Below are 16,846 nucleotides of genomic sequence, written 5' to 3'. Positions count from 1 at the left end.
CGGCGTGCGAGGCTGAATCCTTAACAGCTCAGGATCTCACGTTTGAGTCCCTCATAATTCGCTGCCTGGTCGGCGTTCAAGTCGAAGTAGGCCTTCTGGGCCTTCCCGGAGAGGTAGGGTGCCAAAAGGCTGTCCCACTTGGCCTTGGGCCATCCTTCCCTCTGCGCCGTCCTCTCGAGGGGTGCACAAATACGTCTCCACGTCATCTTCCTCCATTAGCTTGACCAGGACTCCTGAGGCATACCACCTTTCAACTGGGCTACCTCCGCTACCAGTCAGAGGTTTTGTTGTCGCTGCTCCTCCAGCGCTTGCTCATGGAGAGCCTGTTGCTTCTGCTGGCTGAGGATAAACTGAGCCACCAGTTCCTGCATGGTAATCTCCATATGCTCGACCCCACGGCACCCAAAGCTACTGAGTTACCCACATTCTCGTGGAGTGTTGGGTTGAGTGCACAGAGATGGACACAGAGACCGGGAGGTTCTAGTCAGAAAACACGACTTTACTAGGCAACAAACATAAACGTAACAACAAAATAACTTACGGTTGGCTCGGTCCTTCTTCTCATATTCGGCGCCGTGCCTCCGGGAGCTTCGTTCCCCTCTGTAGGCTCACTTCTTTCTCTCTTTTTCTCCCTCACGGTGTGCCACGGTGCTCCCTTTATGTGGCCTGCATGGCTGGTTGGCACTCTCCCCTAATTACCCCTACTTGGTGCCATCAATGTCGGGGTGCCCAGCCTGGGTACTAACAGCAGAGGGAGCCAAAGTCGCGGCACGTACCTCCCCTCTATCATCAACCCCCGGGGTAGACCTCCCGGGATACCACAACAGTTATTTCATTTTCATGACGGTCTTCATCCATAACCGTCAGTTACATGGTTATACAGTGGAGGAAAAAAGTATTTAGTCAGCCACCAATTGTGCAAGTTCTCCCACTTAAAAAGATGAGAGAGGCCTGTATTTGCATCATAGGTACACGTCAACTATGACAGACAAATTGAGAAAAAAAAATCCTTAAAATCACATTGTAGGATTTTTAATGAATTTATTTGCAAATTATGGTGGAAAATAAGTATTTGGTCACCTACAAACAAGCAAGATTTCTGGCTCTCACAGACCTGTAACTTCTTCTTTAAGAGGCTCCTCTGTCCTCCACTCGTTACCTGTATTAATGGCACCTGTTTGAACTTGTTATCAGTATAAAAGACACCTGTCCACAACCTCAAACAGTCACACTCCAAACTCCACTATGGCCAAGACCAAAGAGCTGTCAAAGGACACCAGAAACAACATTGTAGACCTGCACCAGGCTGGGAAGACTGAATCTGCAATAGGTAAGCAGCTTGGTTGGAAGAAATTAACTGTGGGAGCAATTATTAGGAAATGGAAGACATACAAGACCACTGATAATCTCCCTCGATCTGGGGCTCCACGCAAGATCTCACCCCGTGGGGTCAAAATGATCACAAGAACGGTGAGCAAAAATCCCAGAACCACACGGGGGGACCTAGTGAATGACCTGCAGAGAGCTGGGACCAAAGTAACAAAGCCTACCATCAGTAACACACTACGCCGCCAGGGACTCAAATCCTGCAGTGCCAGACGTGTCCCCCTGCTTAAGCCAGTACATGTCCAGGCCCGTCTGAAGTTTGCTAGAGTGCATTTGGATGATCCAGAAGAGGATTGGGAGAATGTCATATGGTCAGATGAAACCAAAATATAACTTTTTGGTAAAAACTCAACTCGTCGTGTTTGGAGGACAAAGAATGCTGAGTTGCATCTAAAGATCACCATACCTACTGTGAAGCATGGGGGTGGAAACATCATGCTTTGGGGCTGTTTTTCTGCAAAGGGACCAGGACGACTGATCCGTGTAAAGGAAAGAATGAATGGGGCCATGTATCGTGAGATTTTGAGTGAAAACCTCCTTCCATCAGCAAGGGCATTGAAGATGAAACGTGGCTGGGTCTTTCAGCATGACAATGATCCCAAACACACCGCCCGGGCAACGAAGGAGTGGCTTCGTAAGAAGCATTTCAAGGTCCTGGAGTGGCCTAGCCAGTCTCCAGATCTCAACCCCATAGCAAATCTTTGGAGGGAGTTGAAAGTCCGTGTTGCCCAGCGACAGCCCCAAAACATCACTGCTCTAGAGGAGATCTGCATGGAGGAATGGGCCAAAATACCAGCAACAGTGTGTGAAAACCTTGTGAAGACTTACAGAAAATGTTTGACCTGTGTCATTGCCAACAAAGGGTATATAACAAAGTATTGAGAAACTTTTGTTATTGACCAAATACTTATTTTCCACCATAATTTGCAAATAAATTCATAAAAAATCCTACAATGTGATTTTCAGGAAAAAAAATGCTCATTTTGTCTGTCATAGTTAACGTGTACCTATGATGAAAATTACAGGCCTCTCTCATATTTTTAAGTGGGAGAACTTGCACAATTGGTGGCTGACTAAATACTTTTTTCCCCCACTATATGGTAATTGTGCCAGCCCAAGTAGCTCGTTGACATTTGGATCTCCACGCTGTCCTATTCTGGGCCAGGTCCCAGGCTGATGTAGTGTTGAGTCCCAGGTTGTGTAGGTCGTCCTGCAACTGGTTGGACCACCTGGCTCTCGGTCTTCCTCTTGGGCGTGGACAGTTGGGAGATAGCTCATGATCTCGAGGGTAAGATGTATAATGTCCATGAGCTCGGCCAAGATTGCCATGTCTTCCGGTTAGTCCAGGTCAGAAAAGCTGAGGCTCCCATAGCCGGTCCCACATATACTTCGGGCGACAGTCCTTAGGTGAGACCTCTATGGATGATCCAAAAAAGTTATCTGATAGGTCCAAAAGTGATCTTGGACACGCCCCCAGTCTTAATTTAAATCCCCCAGTAAGAAGTTTAGCCCAATCTGCTACTGAGAGATAATTAACTACTACACTTGGCAAAGTCATCAGATTCATTGAGTTATTTCATAGAAATGAGAACACGGATTCACTTCTGGCGAACTTTATTATAAGCAAGAAAGTTAACAATAACATTAGCCATTTAGGCATTCATTGGGTATAGAGCCTACCAAACTACTGCAAAGTTTGATTGTTTGCTTTTTTATACAAAATTGTCTGTCAATCTACCTAGATTCAGATAATAGGCAACATAATGTGGTTACCTAATGGCTGTAATATTGGAGAACTTGACATTACTTATGTAAGTGCAAATACAGTGCCGTGAAAAATTATTTGCCCCCTTTCTGATTTTCTCAATTTTTGCATATTTTTAATACTAAATGTTATCAGATCTTCAACCAAAACCTAATATTAGATAAAGGGAACCTGAGTTTACAAATAACCCCAAAAAGTATACTTATTTTATTTATTTAATTAACAAAGTTATGCAACACCCAATTCCCCTGTGTGAAAAAGTAATTGCCCCCTTACACTCAATAACTGGTTGTGCCACATTTAGCTGCAACGACTGCAACCAAATGCTTCCTGTAGTTGTTGATCAGTCTCTCACATCGCTGTGGAGGAATTTTAGCCCAGTCTTGCATGCAGAACTGCTTTAACAGCGACATTTGTGGGTTTTCAAGCATGAACTGCTCATTTCAAGTAATGCCACAACATCTCAATTGGGATTAGGTCTGAACTTTGACTAGGCCATTCCAAAACTTCAAATGTGTTGCTTTTTAGCCATTTTCATGTAGACTTGATTGTGTGTTTTGGATCATTGTCTTGCTGCATGACCCAGCTGCGCTTCAGCTTCAGCTCACAGATGGATGGCCTGACATTCTCCTGTAGAATTCTCTGTTACGGAGCAAAATTCACTGTTCCTTCTATTAAAGCAAGTCGTTCAGGTCCTGAGGCAGCAAAGTATCCTCAAACCATCACACTACCACCACTACGCTTGACCGTTGGTATGAGGTTCTTACTGTGGAATGCAGTGTTGGGTTTTCGCCAGGCATAATGGAACCCATGTAGTCCGAAAAGTTTACTCAAGTTTGCCAAAAAGCACCTGAAAGCACCTGGATGATCATCAAGGCTCTTGTAAGAATGTTCTATGGACAGATGATTAAAAAGTATAACTTTTTGGACTACAGGAAGTGTTTGGTTGGAGTCAATGCAGCTAAAGGTGACACAACCAGTTATTGAGTGTAAGGGGGCAATTACTTTTTCACACAGGGGCATTGGGTGTTGCATAACTTTGTTTATGAAGTATGTAATTGTTGTGTTATTTGTTCACTCAGGTTCCCTTTATCTAATATTAGGTTTTGGTTGAAGATCTGATAACATTCAGTATCAAAAATATGCAAAAGTTGGGAAAATTTGAAAGGGGGCAAATACTTTTTCACAGCACTGTAGATGACTAGGATTGGCACCATGGGCCTGGTTTTATTAACTGTATTTGTGGGCAGTCCTGATTCTTGTAGCACCCCTTAGTTAATGTTGCAAGTGGAAAGTGTAAAGGTTGGTGTGAGGTGTGACTCAGGTGCGGTGCAGGATATACAGTAGGCAGAGATGGTGAAACAAGGATCTTTACTGGTGGTCCCGAAGCCAGAATACCAAATAACGGACTTATCACGATAAAAGAAAGGCGGAGCAAATAAGTCTCCAAAAACAGGCTGACAGACAAAATACGAAATACTAACTACGACTGAAACAAATAAAGAAACAGGGAGAACACTTCTCAAGTACCTGTACATACGTCTCCGATCAGACACTGATTAGTACTGCTGGGCATAGAGAAACTAGCAGAGAAAACTGAGCAAGGGAACACAGGGAAGTGAGGGCATAAATACACAAGTGAACAGGTAGACACAGGTGACACCAATAGGATCATGATTAGTCCAGACTGTGAGTGAGGAGGTGCCTAAGGTTGTCGGAGGAGGAGGAGGACACCTAGTGGATCGCTCCAGAACTGCGACCCCCTCCTGTAACAGGAAAGTGTGACCACTTTTTGTCCCTAACTAATAAATTATATTACAAGACTGTCTGGTAGCTTTTTTGCCCTGGCACAGTGACACACACACACACACACACACACACACACAGCCATCACAGCCATGGCCAACTGGCAAACAAAACTAGATTCCACTGTGGTAAAGAAGGAATTTCCCCCCAAACCTCGCTCTGTCTCCCTCCAGTGCTGCTCTAACATGGATTGGGGCTAAGGGAGTGTTTTTATTGTCAGAATGAGCCCAGAGGTGATATGAAGTTTATTATTAACAGAATGATAATTACATAGGACAACCTAACATCTGTATGATGACTGGCTTGCCCAAACTACCTCTAACATAATCACCACTCTGATGTTACTGTATACATACGTCTTGCACTGTGACATAAAGTAGATCCATTACAACACTGGGAAGTAGGAACACTGGGAACTCATACATTCTTTGGTGTTGATTAAGTGCAGAGCATATGAGCAGAGTTGAGCGGTTGGAAATCCCTCTTATCGCTCATGGACCGCTCCAGCGTAAAAACCGCTTGCGCTCACAGGAAATAAAACTGCTGCTCCAAATTCGCACCATTAATTAAAATCACAATTTAACCAATACCCATCTATTTTTGGGACTATCTGGACCTACCAGTTGGTTTTTAAGTATTGAAACCAAACCTTATGGATTTTAATGAAAGGTATTTTAATAAACATGAAAAGGTGAGTGTAAGAAGCTAACATCATTTCAAATAGGCTACATTTCATATTAAACAGCATATAATCACTCTAAATAGGTCAGGAGGACAGACAGGGAGCCTAAGAAGCAACTAAAATGAATTATATAGGCTATATTATTTCAATTATTTCAAGGCTACAGCCTACAAAGAAATACACATAAAGCACTCAGCATTTAAACAACATTTTGTTGTATTAAATCATTATAGTCTATAAATTGCGCATATAGGCTGTGACTTACTTAGAATTAAATACAAATTAAACGAAAAATGACTTATTAGTGTCTTTTAATTCATTTTTAGAAACAGGAGTTCGGCCAGTCTATGGCTTCGGCTCATGCGATGGTGCCTGGAGAGCCGGCCAGCAGCAGAGAATATCCTCTCCAGACTTGTAGAGCCGCTGGGGATGATAAACAGCCCTTTGGCCACTCTTGCCAGGCTGGGCGGAGATGCAGAGTTGTTTTAAAAATGTTCTATAGGTAGGCCTAAAGGTTTTTAGGCAAAATAACTCAAACAGAAGGTTCCTTGAATGTGGGAATAATTATGGCCTATTGTATAGAAAATAGAACGAAAATGAACAAAACGTTTAAGAGATCTGATTTTTTGTTTATAAATACTTTTCTACAATGACACACTTAGTTATCTACCCACCTCGTTCCTTTCTTTTAGCATGTGCATGTAGTAAGTACACCATCATGCTTTTGGGATACGTATCTTTTCAGATTCCACAATGATTCTTTAGTTGTGGACACTATATCACCACACTCCCTCTCTTGCTCTTGGTCCTGATCTTTGTAAGTCATCTTGATTTAGCACCTGTGTTCTATCAGTTTCTTTATGAAAATATTTAGCGAACTCCATGACAGTAGCTAAAGCAAGGGGCTATAGCAGCACAAGTAGACTACAAATGCATGCTGGGGCGGGCATGTCCTGAGCGCGTGAAGTGAGCGCTACTGGAACAAAATTGGAGTCTGCTCCACACTCCAGTCAAATTGGGCACACTCCTTGCTCCACTCCAGCTCCGCTCTGCTCACATTGATTCAATGCATGCAAGGCCTGAAATACGACTACTATACCCCAAACACCCAGTGCCTGCACACAGCTTCTAATCAAGTATACATTGTGTGTAATTAAAAGAAAGGGGAAAAGACTGAATACGACCCAAAGATCGTATGCCGCAGGAGGTTGAGCATCTCATCATGGTTAACCTCAGATTTAGAATATTCCTGATGTCCTACAGTAGGCCTATACAGTAGCATTAGGTTGTCCTCATTATTCTCACATAATGTAAAGCTGTTGGTTAAAAGATATACGTATTTGTTCCATTATTAATTGTATGAATTGATACATTTTTGCACTACACTCAGCATGATCTCTTGTGTCCCTCAAACACAGGCGTGTTTCTGTTTTGAAGTCACAAATACGTCGCTAGTTACAGTATACAGTATTAGCTAGCTCTGCTAATGGGGGATGGCAGTAAGTGAATTGTGCTAATATAAGAGTCAGGGGAGTTGCTCCACTGTGGTAGAGAAGACCAGAGGTGGAGGACACCTGCTTCAGCATGACTCAACACAATGGCCTCTTCCTTTGAAGCTGCTCTAAGATGTCTTCATACCCATAACATGATGCTGCCACCACAATCTTATATGTTGCCCTAAGAGTTGTGTAAAGTTGGTAGAATCTTATTCAAAATAATTCACAGCTGTAATGGCTGACAAAGGTGCTTCCACCAAGTATTAACTCTGGGGTGTGAAGACATCCTCAATCAAGACATCTTTGTTTTAATTGTATTATTATTAATTTGGGAAATGTTCTATAACTTTCTTTCACTTTGAAAATGTGGAGTAGGTTGTGTAGATCTGTAGGGGGAAAAATGAAATGTAATCCCTTCAGCAAAATGTGAAGACTGTGCAAGGGCACTGTATTTCACACCTTATTATTTCTTTGCCACGGCAAAAAGCTAATTTGACCGCTAACAGATGGAGGTTGTGAGATGGAAAGGTTAAAGGTCACTACGAGAGTGTGATCCAGAATGATCCAGTTTGGAAATGTAGGCTACTGTAGTTATTGAACTCTCCCCTGCTCTTGTTCTGACGGATCAATGTGGCTAAGATAACGTTGGATTTACAGTTTAATAATGGAACCGAATCGTTAAATTGTGAGATTGTCACGGCTTTACAAATGGAACAATACTATGGAAAGTGAAATAATGTATAAGCCAGTCTTTCCCCTATTCTCTTACCACAAACCAGCAGAAACTATGTCTCAGACTCAATGGCACTCAGTAAATTTAATTTAAGTCGCCAACTTTGCATGACCTTTGCATGATACTACTCTAAGGTGATTGTAGGATGTATGATATACTGTAGTTCAAGGTAGTGTACACATATCCAGCATATTGTAAGTAAGTATATCTCAACAGCCTTCCCTTCCCCACACAGTGTAGAAACAGCCTCACATGGATCCATTAGTCCTGACCTTTACCGCCAGCAGGTGTGTCCTTTTTCAAACAGTCAGCCCTCTGTCCTACCCTTGCCCAAAGATAGTGGATTTTCGGGATAAAGCCACTTATAATGGGATGAGAGAAGTCCTGAGAATAGAAACCTGCTGCCTTGCCACTCCCCCCGCCTCCCTACGCACACCGAGCGGACGGAATCCCAGGCGCTCTGCAGAGCGGTGACTGCCGGAATTCTACAGATTGTTTGCGGATCAGTCACACAGCTGCAAGAGAGACAGACAGACGGCCACACTTCGCCACCTAGTTAGAGGGCCAGATAACGGCACCAAAGACATTCACATGCCCCTCTCTGCTGCCCACTCTCTTCTTTGATGTCTACACACACATAGACTACACACACACATACACACGCAAATGCACGCACACACTAAGGGTATACATAGACATTCGCAAGTGTATGCTCTCTCACAAGTGGATGGTCATTCATGAAGACATTATCTGCCATGAAGATATGCATGTCTACTACAAAAGATGCATCATCATACGCTAAATGTAGACCGCACAGGCCTGTAGTTGAGCAACATCCAAATTATTACATTCTATTTAATTGTGTTTAAGTACAACTAGGATGTACCTTTCTTACCTTGAAAAATAAACATTTTTGTTTTCAAGCACAAATCAATCGTGTTTTTGTGGCACTTAGTGTGAGCTAAATGAAGGTACCTTCCACCTAAATGAAAGTACCTTTCAGATGAAAAGGAAAACAAGATTCTCTACATTGAGCATCGTTCAAAGCCTGTTCCCAGAACCTTGGGTAGTGTACGACCGTGACCTTCACACCACTACGGCTCAAGCTATTTTTATGTATTTAACGTTTCGGACCGAGCCCAGACAGGTTAGCAGTTTGAAGGGCAGTAATACCTTGTGAGATCAATGTGTGTCTGGTATGAGGCTAACGTGAGCAATTTATAGATTTGGTCTGTGTCACTGCTCCCCCCAAGGCCCCATAGCCAAACTAGCGCCCGCTCTCATATAGTTGGAGGGCGGCGTTGTCTTCACGCCCTCATAACCAGAGATTTATGTCTAAAGTCAACACGCTGCTCTACCTGTAGGTCACATGAATGTGAGGATTGAAATTGTCCGTCCAATAGAGAAGTGCCATTATCCTGTGGTACAGTGAGGGAAAAAAGTATTTGATCCCCTGCTGATTTTGTACGTTTGCCCACTGACAAAGACATGATCAGTCTATAATTTTAATGGTAGGTTTATTTGAACAGTGAGAGACAGAATAACAACAACAAAATCCAGAAAAACGCATGTCAAACATGTTATAAATTGATTTGCATTTTAGTGAGGGAAATAAGTATTTGACCCCTCTGCAAAACATGACTTAGTACTTGGTGGCAAAACCCTTGTTGGCCAGACGTTTCTTGTAGTTGGCCACCAGGTTTTCACACATCTCAGGAGGGATTTTGTACCACTCCTCTTTGCAGATCTTCTCCAAGTCATTAAGGTTTCGAGGATGACATTTAGCAACTCAGCCTTCAGCTCCCTCCACAGATTTTCTATGGGATTAAGGTCTGGAGACTGGCTAGGCCACTCCAGGACCTTAATGTGCTTCTTCTTGAGCCACTCCTTTGTTGCCTTGGCCGTGTGTTTTGGGTCATTGTCATGCTGAAATACCCATCCACAACCCATTTTCAATGCCCTGGCTGAGGGAAGGAGGTTCTCACCCAAGATTTGACGGTACATGGCCCCGTCCATCGTCCCTTTGATGCGGTGAAGTTGTCCTGTCCCCTTAGCAGAAAAACACCCCCAAAGCATAATGTTTCCACCTCCATGTTTGACGGTGGGGATGGTGTTCTTGGGGTCATAGACAGCATTCCTCCTCCTCCAAACACGGCGAGTTGAGTTGATGCCAAAGAGCTCGATTCTGGTCTCATCTGACCACAACACTTTCACCCAGTTATCCTCTGAATCATTCAGATTTTCATTGGCAAACTTCAGACGGGCCTGTATATGTGCTTTCTTGAGCAGGGGGACCTTGCGGGCGCTGCAGGATTTCAGTCCTTCACGGCGTAGTGTGTTACCAATTGTTTTCTTGGTGACTATGGTCCCAGCTGCCTTGAGATCATTGACAAGATCCTCCCGTGTAGTTCTGGGCTGATTCCTCACCGTTCTCATGATCATTGCAACTCCACGAGGTGAGATCTTGCATGGAGCCCCAGGCCGAGGGAGATTGACAGGACTTTTGTGTTTCTTCTATTTGCGACTAATCGCACCAACTGTTGTCACCTTCTCACCAAGCTGCTTGGCGATGGTCTTGTAGCCCATTCCAGCCTTGTGTAGGTCTACAATCTTGTCCCTGACATCCTTGGAGAGCTCTTTGGTCTTGGCCATGGTGGAGAGTTTGGAATCTGATTGATTGATTGCTTCTGTGGACAGGTGTCTTTTATACAGGTAACAAGCTGAGATTAGGAGCACTGCCTTTGAGAGTGTGCTCTAATCTCAGCTCGTTACCTGTATAAAAGACACCTGGGAGCCAGAAATCTTTCTGATTGAGAGGGGGTCAAATACTTATTTCCCTCATTCAAATGCAAATCAATTTAAAACATTTTTGACATGCGTTCTTCTGGATTTTGTTGTTGTTATTCTGTCTCTCACTGTTCAAATAAACCTACCATTAAAATTATAGACTGATCATTTCTTTGTCATTGGGCAAATGTACAAAATCAGCAGGGGATCAAATACTTTTTTCCCCTCACTGTATATTAGACGGTTGACCATAATACACATTCCTTTGGATTGTGGAAAGGTATCCATCCCCATTGTGGCGGGTCAGTAACTCTGAACTAGAACCCAAACTAATAGAGACAATAAGAGACTTGATAGACACACAAAGAGACACGCACACAGGAACGAACGCATGCAGGCAGACACACACACATCAGTTTAGGCCTTGGTTGAGAGACAGCTGAACCCATCTTTCATCTCTCCACCTGCTTCAGGGCCTTGGCTAGAGAAGGGTCCCAAAAGGTGGACCCGTTCCGAAATGGACTCTTGGCTTTCCCACCCGGACCCAATATGTATATTTTAAAAAATTTGGACAGCGAACCGTTCCGAATGGGCCAGAGGACATTTAGACTCGTTCCGAAAAGCACTGTGTAAAAACAGACTCGTGCCCATTCAAATCTGAGAGACCCGTTCAGATCTGACCTGTTCAGATCTGAGAGTAGAAAGAGAGAGAGAGAAAGAAACCTCTGACCTGGCCAAATGAGCCACAGTTATGTGTCCTTAAAAATAGCCTATAACAAATTACAAAAACAATTAATTGTGTTTCGATGTGTAGCATATTCAAAACTTCATAGGCTATTGTTTCTTTGGTTTTTATATTTGTCCACTTCACTGTTCAGCTGTCAGAGATTTAAGAACTAAATGCATCAGGTCACTGCATACATAGGCCTATAGGCTTAGACGTCCAATTTATGATATTCATATTTTAAAAAATATTTTATAAGATAAGCATTATATTGTTCGATTAAAGGAGTAACTTTGGTAGGCCTAAAACATTCCTCACATCAAGTTCAGCTGTCGGAGTCCAAGGGAGTGCCAGTGTGCACTGCCTTCTGATGTTTTATTAGACGCAAGGTCCCTGTCTTGGCCACATCAAACCTGAATAGCGAGTTGCACACAGTAGGCCTAGGCTACATTTGCCCGTGTCAATGTTCTTTTCAGCTTTGTCCACTACAATATACACATTTGTCCACATGAAGGACATTCCCCTTGTCGGCTTCTTTTCACTATACTGTTTCTCATCGCTTTCGTTTTACATCAGTGAAAAAGGCCTCCATCTTCGCAATCAACAGCACAGCAGCCTAGGTCAAGGATCCTCTCTCTCGTTCAATCAAATGTATTTATAAAGCCTTTTTACATCAGCAGATGTCACAAAGTGCGATACAGAAACCCAGCCTAAAACCTCAAACAGCAGCAAGCGCACGTGAGCGGCCGGAAACAAGTTTCAGCTGGACCTGGCCGGCCTAAGCTATATGTTTTATTGAGTTTCAATTGACTGACACAGATAACAAGCTCTCGCAGTTCTCATCACCTCACACACATTAAATTAACAGACGGCGGGTTCAAACAGGTCCAGTCGGTAAATCAATTTTAATTGCACATACCCGAGGCCCGTGGCAATTATATCAGACCCGACCCAGATCCGAGACAAAACCTGAATTTAGGACCCTGACCCACTCGTGTCCCAGGTCGAATCTTGGAATTTCGGGTCTGGTGGACCCGTGAAGACCTCTTCTTGGCTCACCTCACACTTACAAAGAGAGAGGTGTTTGGCTCCCTTTGATGTTTACTGTGTCACAGTGCATTAACATTTTCCTTAAAGATGGACTCCGCAGTAGGGGGAAACAGCGCCACTGTCCGCCCCATGGTTGTTGTTATTATTTTGTTGACAAGCAGAGGTGGGCAAAGCTGGGGGTAAAATGGCAGTACATATGCTGCTGTTCTATTGCATGTGCAATAATGTCTGAGGTGTTTGTTGTTTGCAGTAACTTCTTTATTGTTGTAATATCCCAAACGGACGTGGCACTTTCACCATTAAGGATTCCAGCTTTAATGCTTCTCAAACCAAGTCCCAGGTATTTCCTGTTCTCTCTCTCTCTCTCTGTTTGTGCTGGTCCAGAGCTGATGGAGACGCGGACGGTGCGGCCTTTCTCCTTCTCCTTCAACACCAGTGACTACCGCATCCTGCACATGGATCAGGACCAGGGCCGTCTCTACCTGGGCAGCCGGGAGTACCTGGTGGCCCTGGACATGCACAACATCAACAAGGAGCCCCTCATAGTAAGAGCAAACACTATGATGACTCCTATGATAAATATTCCATAGAGACAGATACATATATTACCTGATTTCCCTGACCAAGATGGCCGTCCTAGAGTGAAGTCGCCAGGGCCCATTCTAGTGTTTTATTTAATTTTATGAAATATTCAGCCACTGTAGCCATCTACGCCTATGAGTGCAAATAAAAGTAACATTTGACGTCCACAGGTAAAATGCTTTTATTTTATTATGACCTATTATAAGCATGAATGAGCCTTTATGATATCTTATTTGAAGGCTTAGAATATGTAATCTATGTAGAAAATCATACAATGCACCAGATCTGAAATGTTGCATTTTGTACACTTCTTCCTTCAGATTCACTGGCCGGCCACTACCCAGAGGAAAGGAGAGTGTAGAATGACTGGAAAGGGTGGGCAGGTTAGTGTCCTTTTTTTCCTTTTTTTTAGGGGGTAGATCAGCTTTAATATTGCAGATAGATTGTAACTTCCATCAATGTAATTGTCTGCATCACTTCCAATCCCCCATATGTTTTTTTCTCTCGCATACATATACATATACATATATATATACACACACACACACACACACACACACACACATATACATACATTTAAATACATATACATACACTACCGTTCAAAAGTTTGGGGTCACTTAGAAATTTCCTTGTTTACGAAAAGCAATTATTTTGTCCAATAAAATGACATCAAATTGATCAGAAATACAGTGTAGACATTGTTAATGTTGTAAATGACTGATTTTTTTATGGAATATCTACATAGGCGTACAGAGGCCCATTATCAGCAACCATCAGTCCTGTGTTCCAATGGCACGTTGTGTTTGCTAATCCAAGTTTATCATTTTAAAAGGCTAATTGATCATTAGAAAACCGTTTTGCAATTATGTTAGCACAGCTGAAAACTGTTTTGCTGACTAAAGAAGCAATAAAACTGGCCTTCTTGAGACTAGTTGAGTAGTTCTTGAGACAGGTCCTCAACTGGCAGCTTCATTAAATAGTACCCGCAAAACACCAGTCTCAACGTCAACAGTGAAGAGGCGTCTCCGGGATGCTCTGGGATACTATTTAATGAAGCTGCCAGTTGAGGACCTGTGAGGCGCCTGTTTCTCAAACTAGATACTCTAATGTATTTGTCCTCTTGCTCAGTTGTGCACCGGGGCCTCCCGCTCCTCTTTCTATTCTGGTTAGAGCCAGTTTGCGCTGTTCTGTGAAGGGAGTAGTACACAGCGTGGTATGAGATCTTCCGTTTCTTGGCAATTTCACACATGGAATAGCCTTAATTTCTCAGAAGAAGAACAGACTGACGAGTTTCAGAAGAAAGTTCTTTGTTTCTGGCCATTTTGAGCCTGTAATCGAACCCACAATTGCTGATGCTCCAGATACTCAACTAGTCTCAAGAAGGCCAGTTTTATTGCTTCTTTAATCAGCACAACAGTTTCCAGCTGTGCTAACATAATTGCAAAAGGGTTTTCTAATGATCAATTAGCCTTTTAAAATGATAAACTTGGATTATCAAACACAACGTGCCATTGGAACACAGGACTGATGGTTGCTGATAATGGGCCTCTGTACGCCTATGTAGATATTCCATCACAATGTGATTTTATGGATTTTTTTTCTCATTTTGTCTGTCATAGTTGACGTGTACCTATGATGAAAATTACAGGCCTCTCTCATCTTTTTAAGTGGGAGAACTTGCACAATTGGTGGCTGACTAAATACTTTTTCCCCCACTGTATAATTCACTGTATCACAATTCCAGTGGGTCAGAAGTTTACATACATTAAGTTGACTGTGCCTTTAAATTCCAGAAAATGATGTCATGGCTTTAGAAGTTTCTGATAGGCTAATTGACATAATTTGAGTCAATTGGAGATGTACCTGTGGATATATTTCAAGGCCTACCTTCAAACTCAGTGCCTCTTTGCTTGACATCATGGGAAAATCAAATTAAAATCGGCCAAGACCTCCGAAAAAATATTGTAGACCTCCACAAGTCTGGTTCATCCTTGGGAGCAATTTCCAAACCACGTTACCACGTTCATCTGTACAAACAATAGTATGCAAGTATAAACACCATGGGACCACGCAGCAGTCATACCGCTCAGGAAGGAGACGCGTTCTGTCTCCTAGAGATTAATGTACTTTGGTGCGAAAAGTGCAAATCAATCCCAGAACAACAGCAAAGGACCTTGTGAAGATGCTGGAGGAAACAGGTACAAAAGTATATATACACAGTAAAACGAGTCCTATATTGACATAACCTGAAAGGCTGCTCAGCAAGGAAGAAGCCACTGCTCCAAAACCGCCATAAAAAAGCCAGACTACGGTTTGCAATTGCACATCGGGACAAAGATCTTACTTTTTGGAGAAATGTCCTCTGGTCTGATGAAACAAAAATAGAACTGTTTGGCCATAATGACCATCGTTATGTTTGGAGGAAAAAGGGGTAGGCTTGCAAGCCGAAGAACACCATCCCAACCGTGAAGCACGGGGGTGACAGCATCATGCTGTGGGGGTGCTTTGCTGCAGGAGGGACTGGTGCACTTCACAAAATAGATGGCATCATGAGGAAGGAAAATTATGTTGATTATATTGAAGCAACATCTCAAGACATCAGTCAGGAAGTTAAAGCTTGGTCGCAAATGGGTCTTCCAAATGGACAATGACCCCAAGCATACTTCCAAAGTTCTGGCAAAATGGCTTAAGGACAACAAAGTCAAGGTATTTGAGTGGTCATCACAAAGCCCTGACCTCAATCCTATAGAAAAGTTGTGGGCAGAACTGAAAAAGCGTGTGCGAGTAAGGAGGCCTACAAACCTGACTCAGTTACACCAGCTCTGTCAGGAGGAATGGGCCAAAATTCACCCAACTTATTGTGGGAAGCTTGTGGAAGGCTACCCGAAATGTTCGACCCAAGTTAAACAATTTAAAGGCAATGCTACCAAATACTAATTGAGTGTATGTAAACTTCTGACCCACTGGGGATGTGATGAAAGAAATAAAAGCTGAAATAAATAATTCTCTCTACTATTATTCTGACATTTCACATTCTTAGAATAAAGCGGTGATCCTAACTGACCTAAGACAGGGAATTTTTACTAGGATTAAATGTCAGGAATTGTGAAAAACTGAGTTTAAATGTAAACTTCCGACTTCAACTGTATGTACAGTGTGTCAAGTGTATTGATTGTAACTCTGTTCCCCCTCTGTCCTAATCAGGGGGAGTGTGCAAACTTTGTCCGTCTAATCGAACCCTGGAATCGCACACACCTGTACACCTGTGGCACAGGGGCCTATAAGCCCATCTGCACCTTCATCAACAGAGGATGGAGAGCAGAGGTACGGGGACACACAAACATGCACACGCACACACGCAGACAGACGCACACACAAACATGCCAGATCTGGTTTCAAATGCATGTGTATTTGAGTATTTGTTATTTAAGATAATTTTTGTGTGTATTTGAGTATTTTTTAATACACAACATAAAACAATTACTTTTATTTGAGTATTTGAATGGTTATTTGTAAAAACCAAATAGTCTACCAAATACTATTTGGAAGTATTTTCAAATACTTTCATGGAATACTATTTGAAACACTTATCAAATATATTTTCCCAAAACATATTTCCAATACCCTCAAATACTCTACTCTAAAGGTTGGGCAAAAAGGCAGGACACTTCCTACAAGATTGGACTCTTTACAGTGTTATGCTGGCATGTAAACAGTTCAAAGGCTGCCATACTGGACAATGGATTGCCAGCACATATGAGGAACTCTTGGATCACTATAAGATCTCAACCAAAATCAACACCGTGGTCACCGCTAACGGCAATAATATGGT

General features: G+C 42.7%; 1 protein-coding gene across 1 annotated transcript in view; it reads left to right on the top strand.

Moving 5' to 3' along the window:
- LOC121537462 (semaphorin-3F-like) overlaps nucleotides 1-16,846 on the top strand; it is a 104,540-nt gene that overhangs the window by 64,493 nt on the left and 23,201 nt on the right. The window contains exons 3-5 of the mRNA XM_041845087.1: nucleotides 12,814-12,974; nucleotides 13,332-13,394; nucleotides 16,219-16,338. Of these exons, the coding sequence (XP_041701021.1) occupies nucleotides 12,814-12,974; nucleotides 13,332-13,394; nucleotides 16,219-16,338 (344 nt within the window). The remainder of the gene's footprint in view (nucleotides 1-12,813; nucleotides 12,975-13,331; nucleotides 13,395-16,218; nucleotides 16,339-16,846) is intronic.

This window comes from Coregonus clupeaformis, chromosome 24 (genome assembly GCF_020615455.1).
Source record: "Coregonus clupeaformis isolate EN_2021a chromosome 24, ASM2061545v1, whole genome shotgun sequence".
Lineage (NCBI taxonomy): Eukaryota > Metazoa > Chordata > Actinopteri > Salmoniformes > Salmonidae > Coregonus > Coregonus clupeaformis.
Note: the sequence above shows the minus strand (reverse complement) of the source record. Positions and strands in the feature narration are given on the sequence as shown.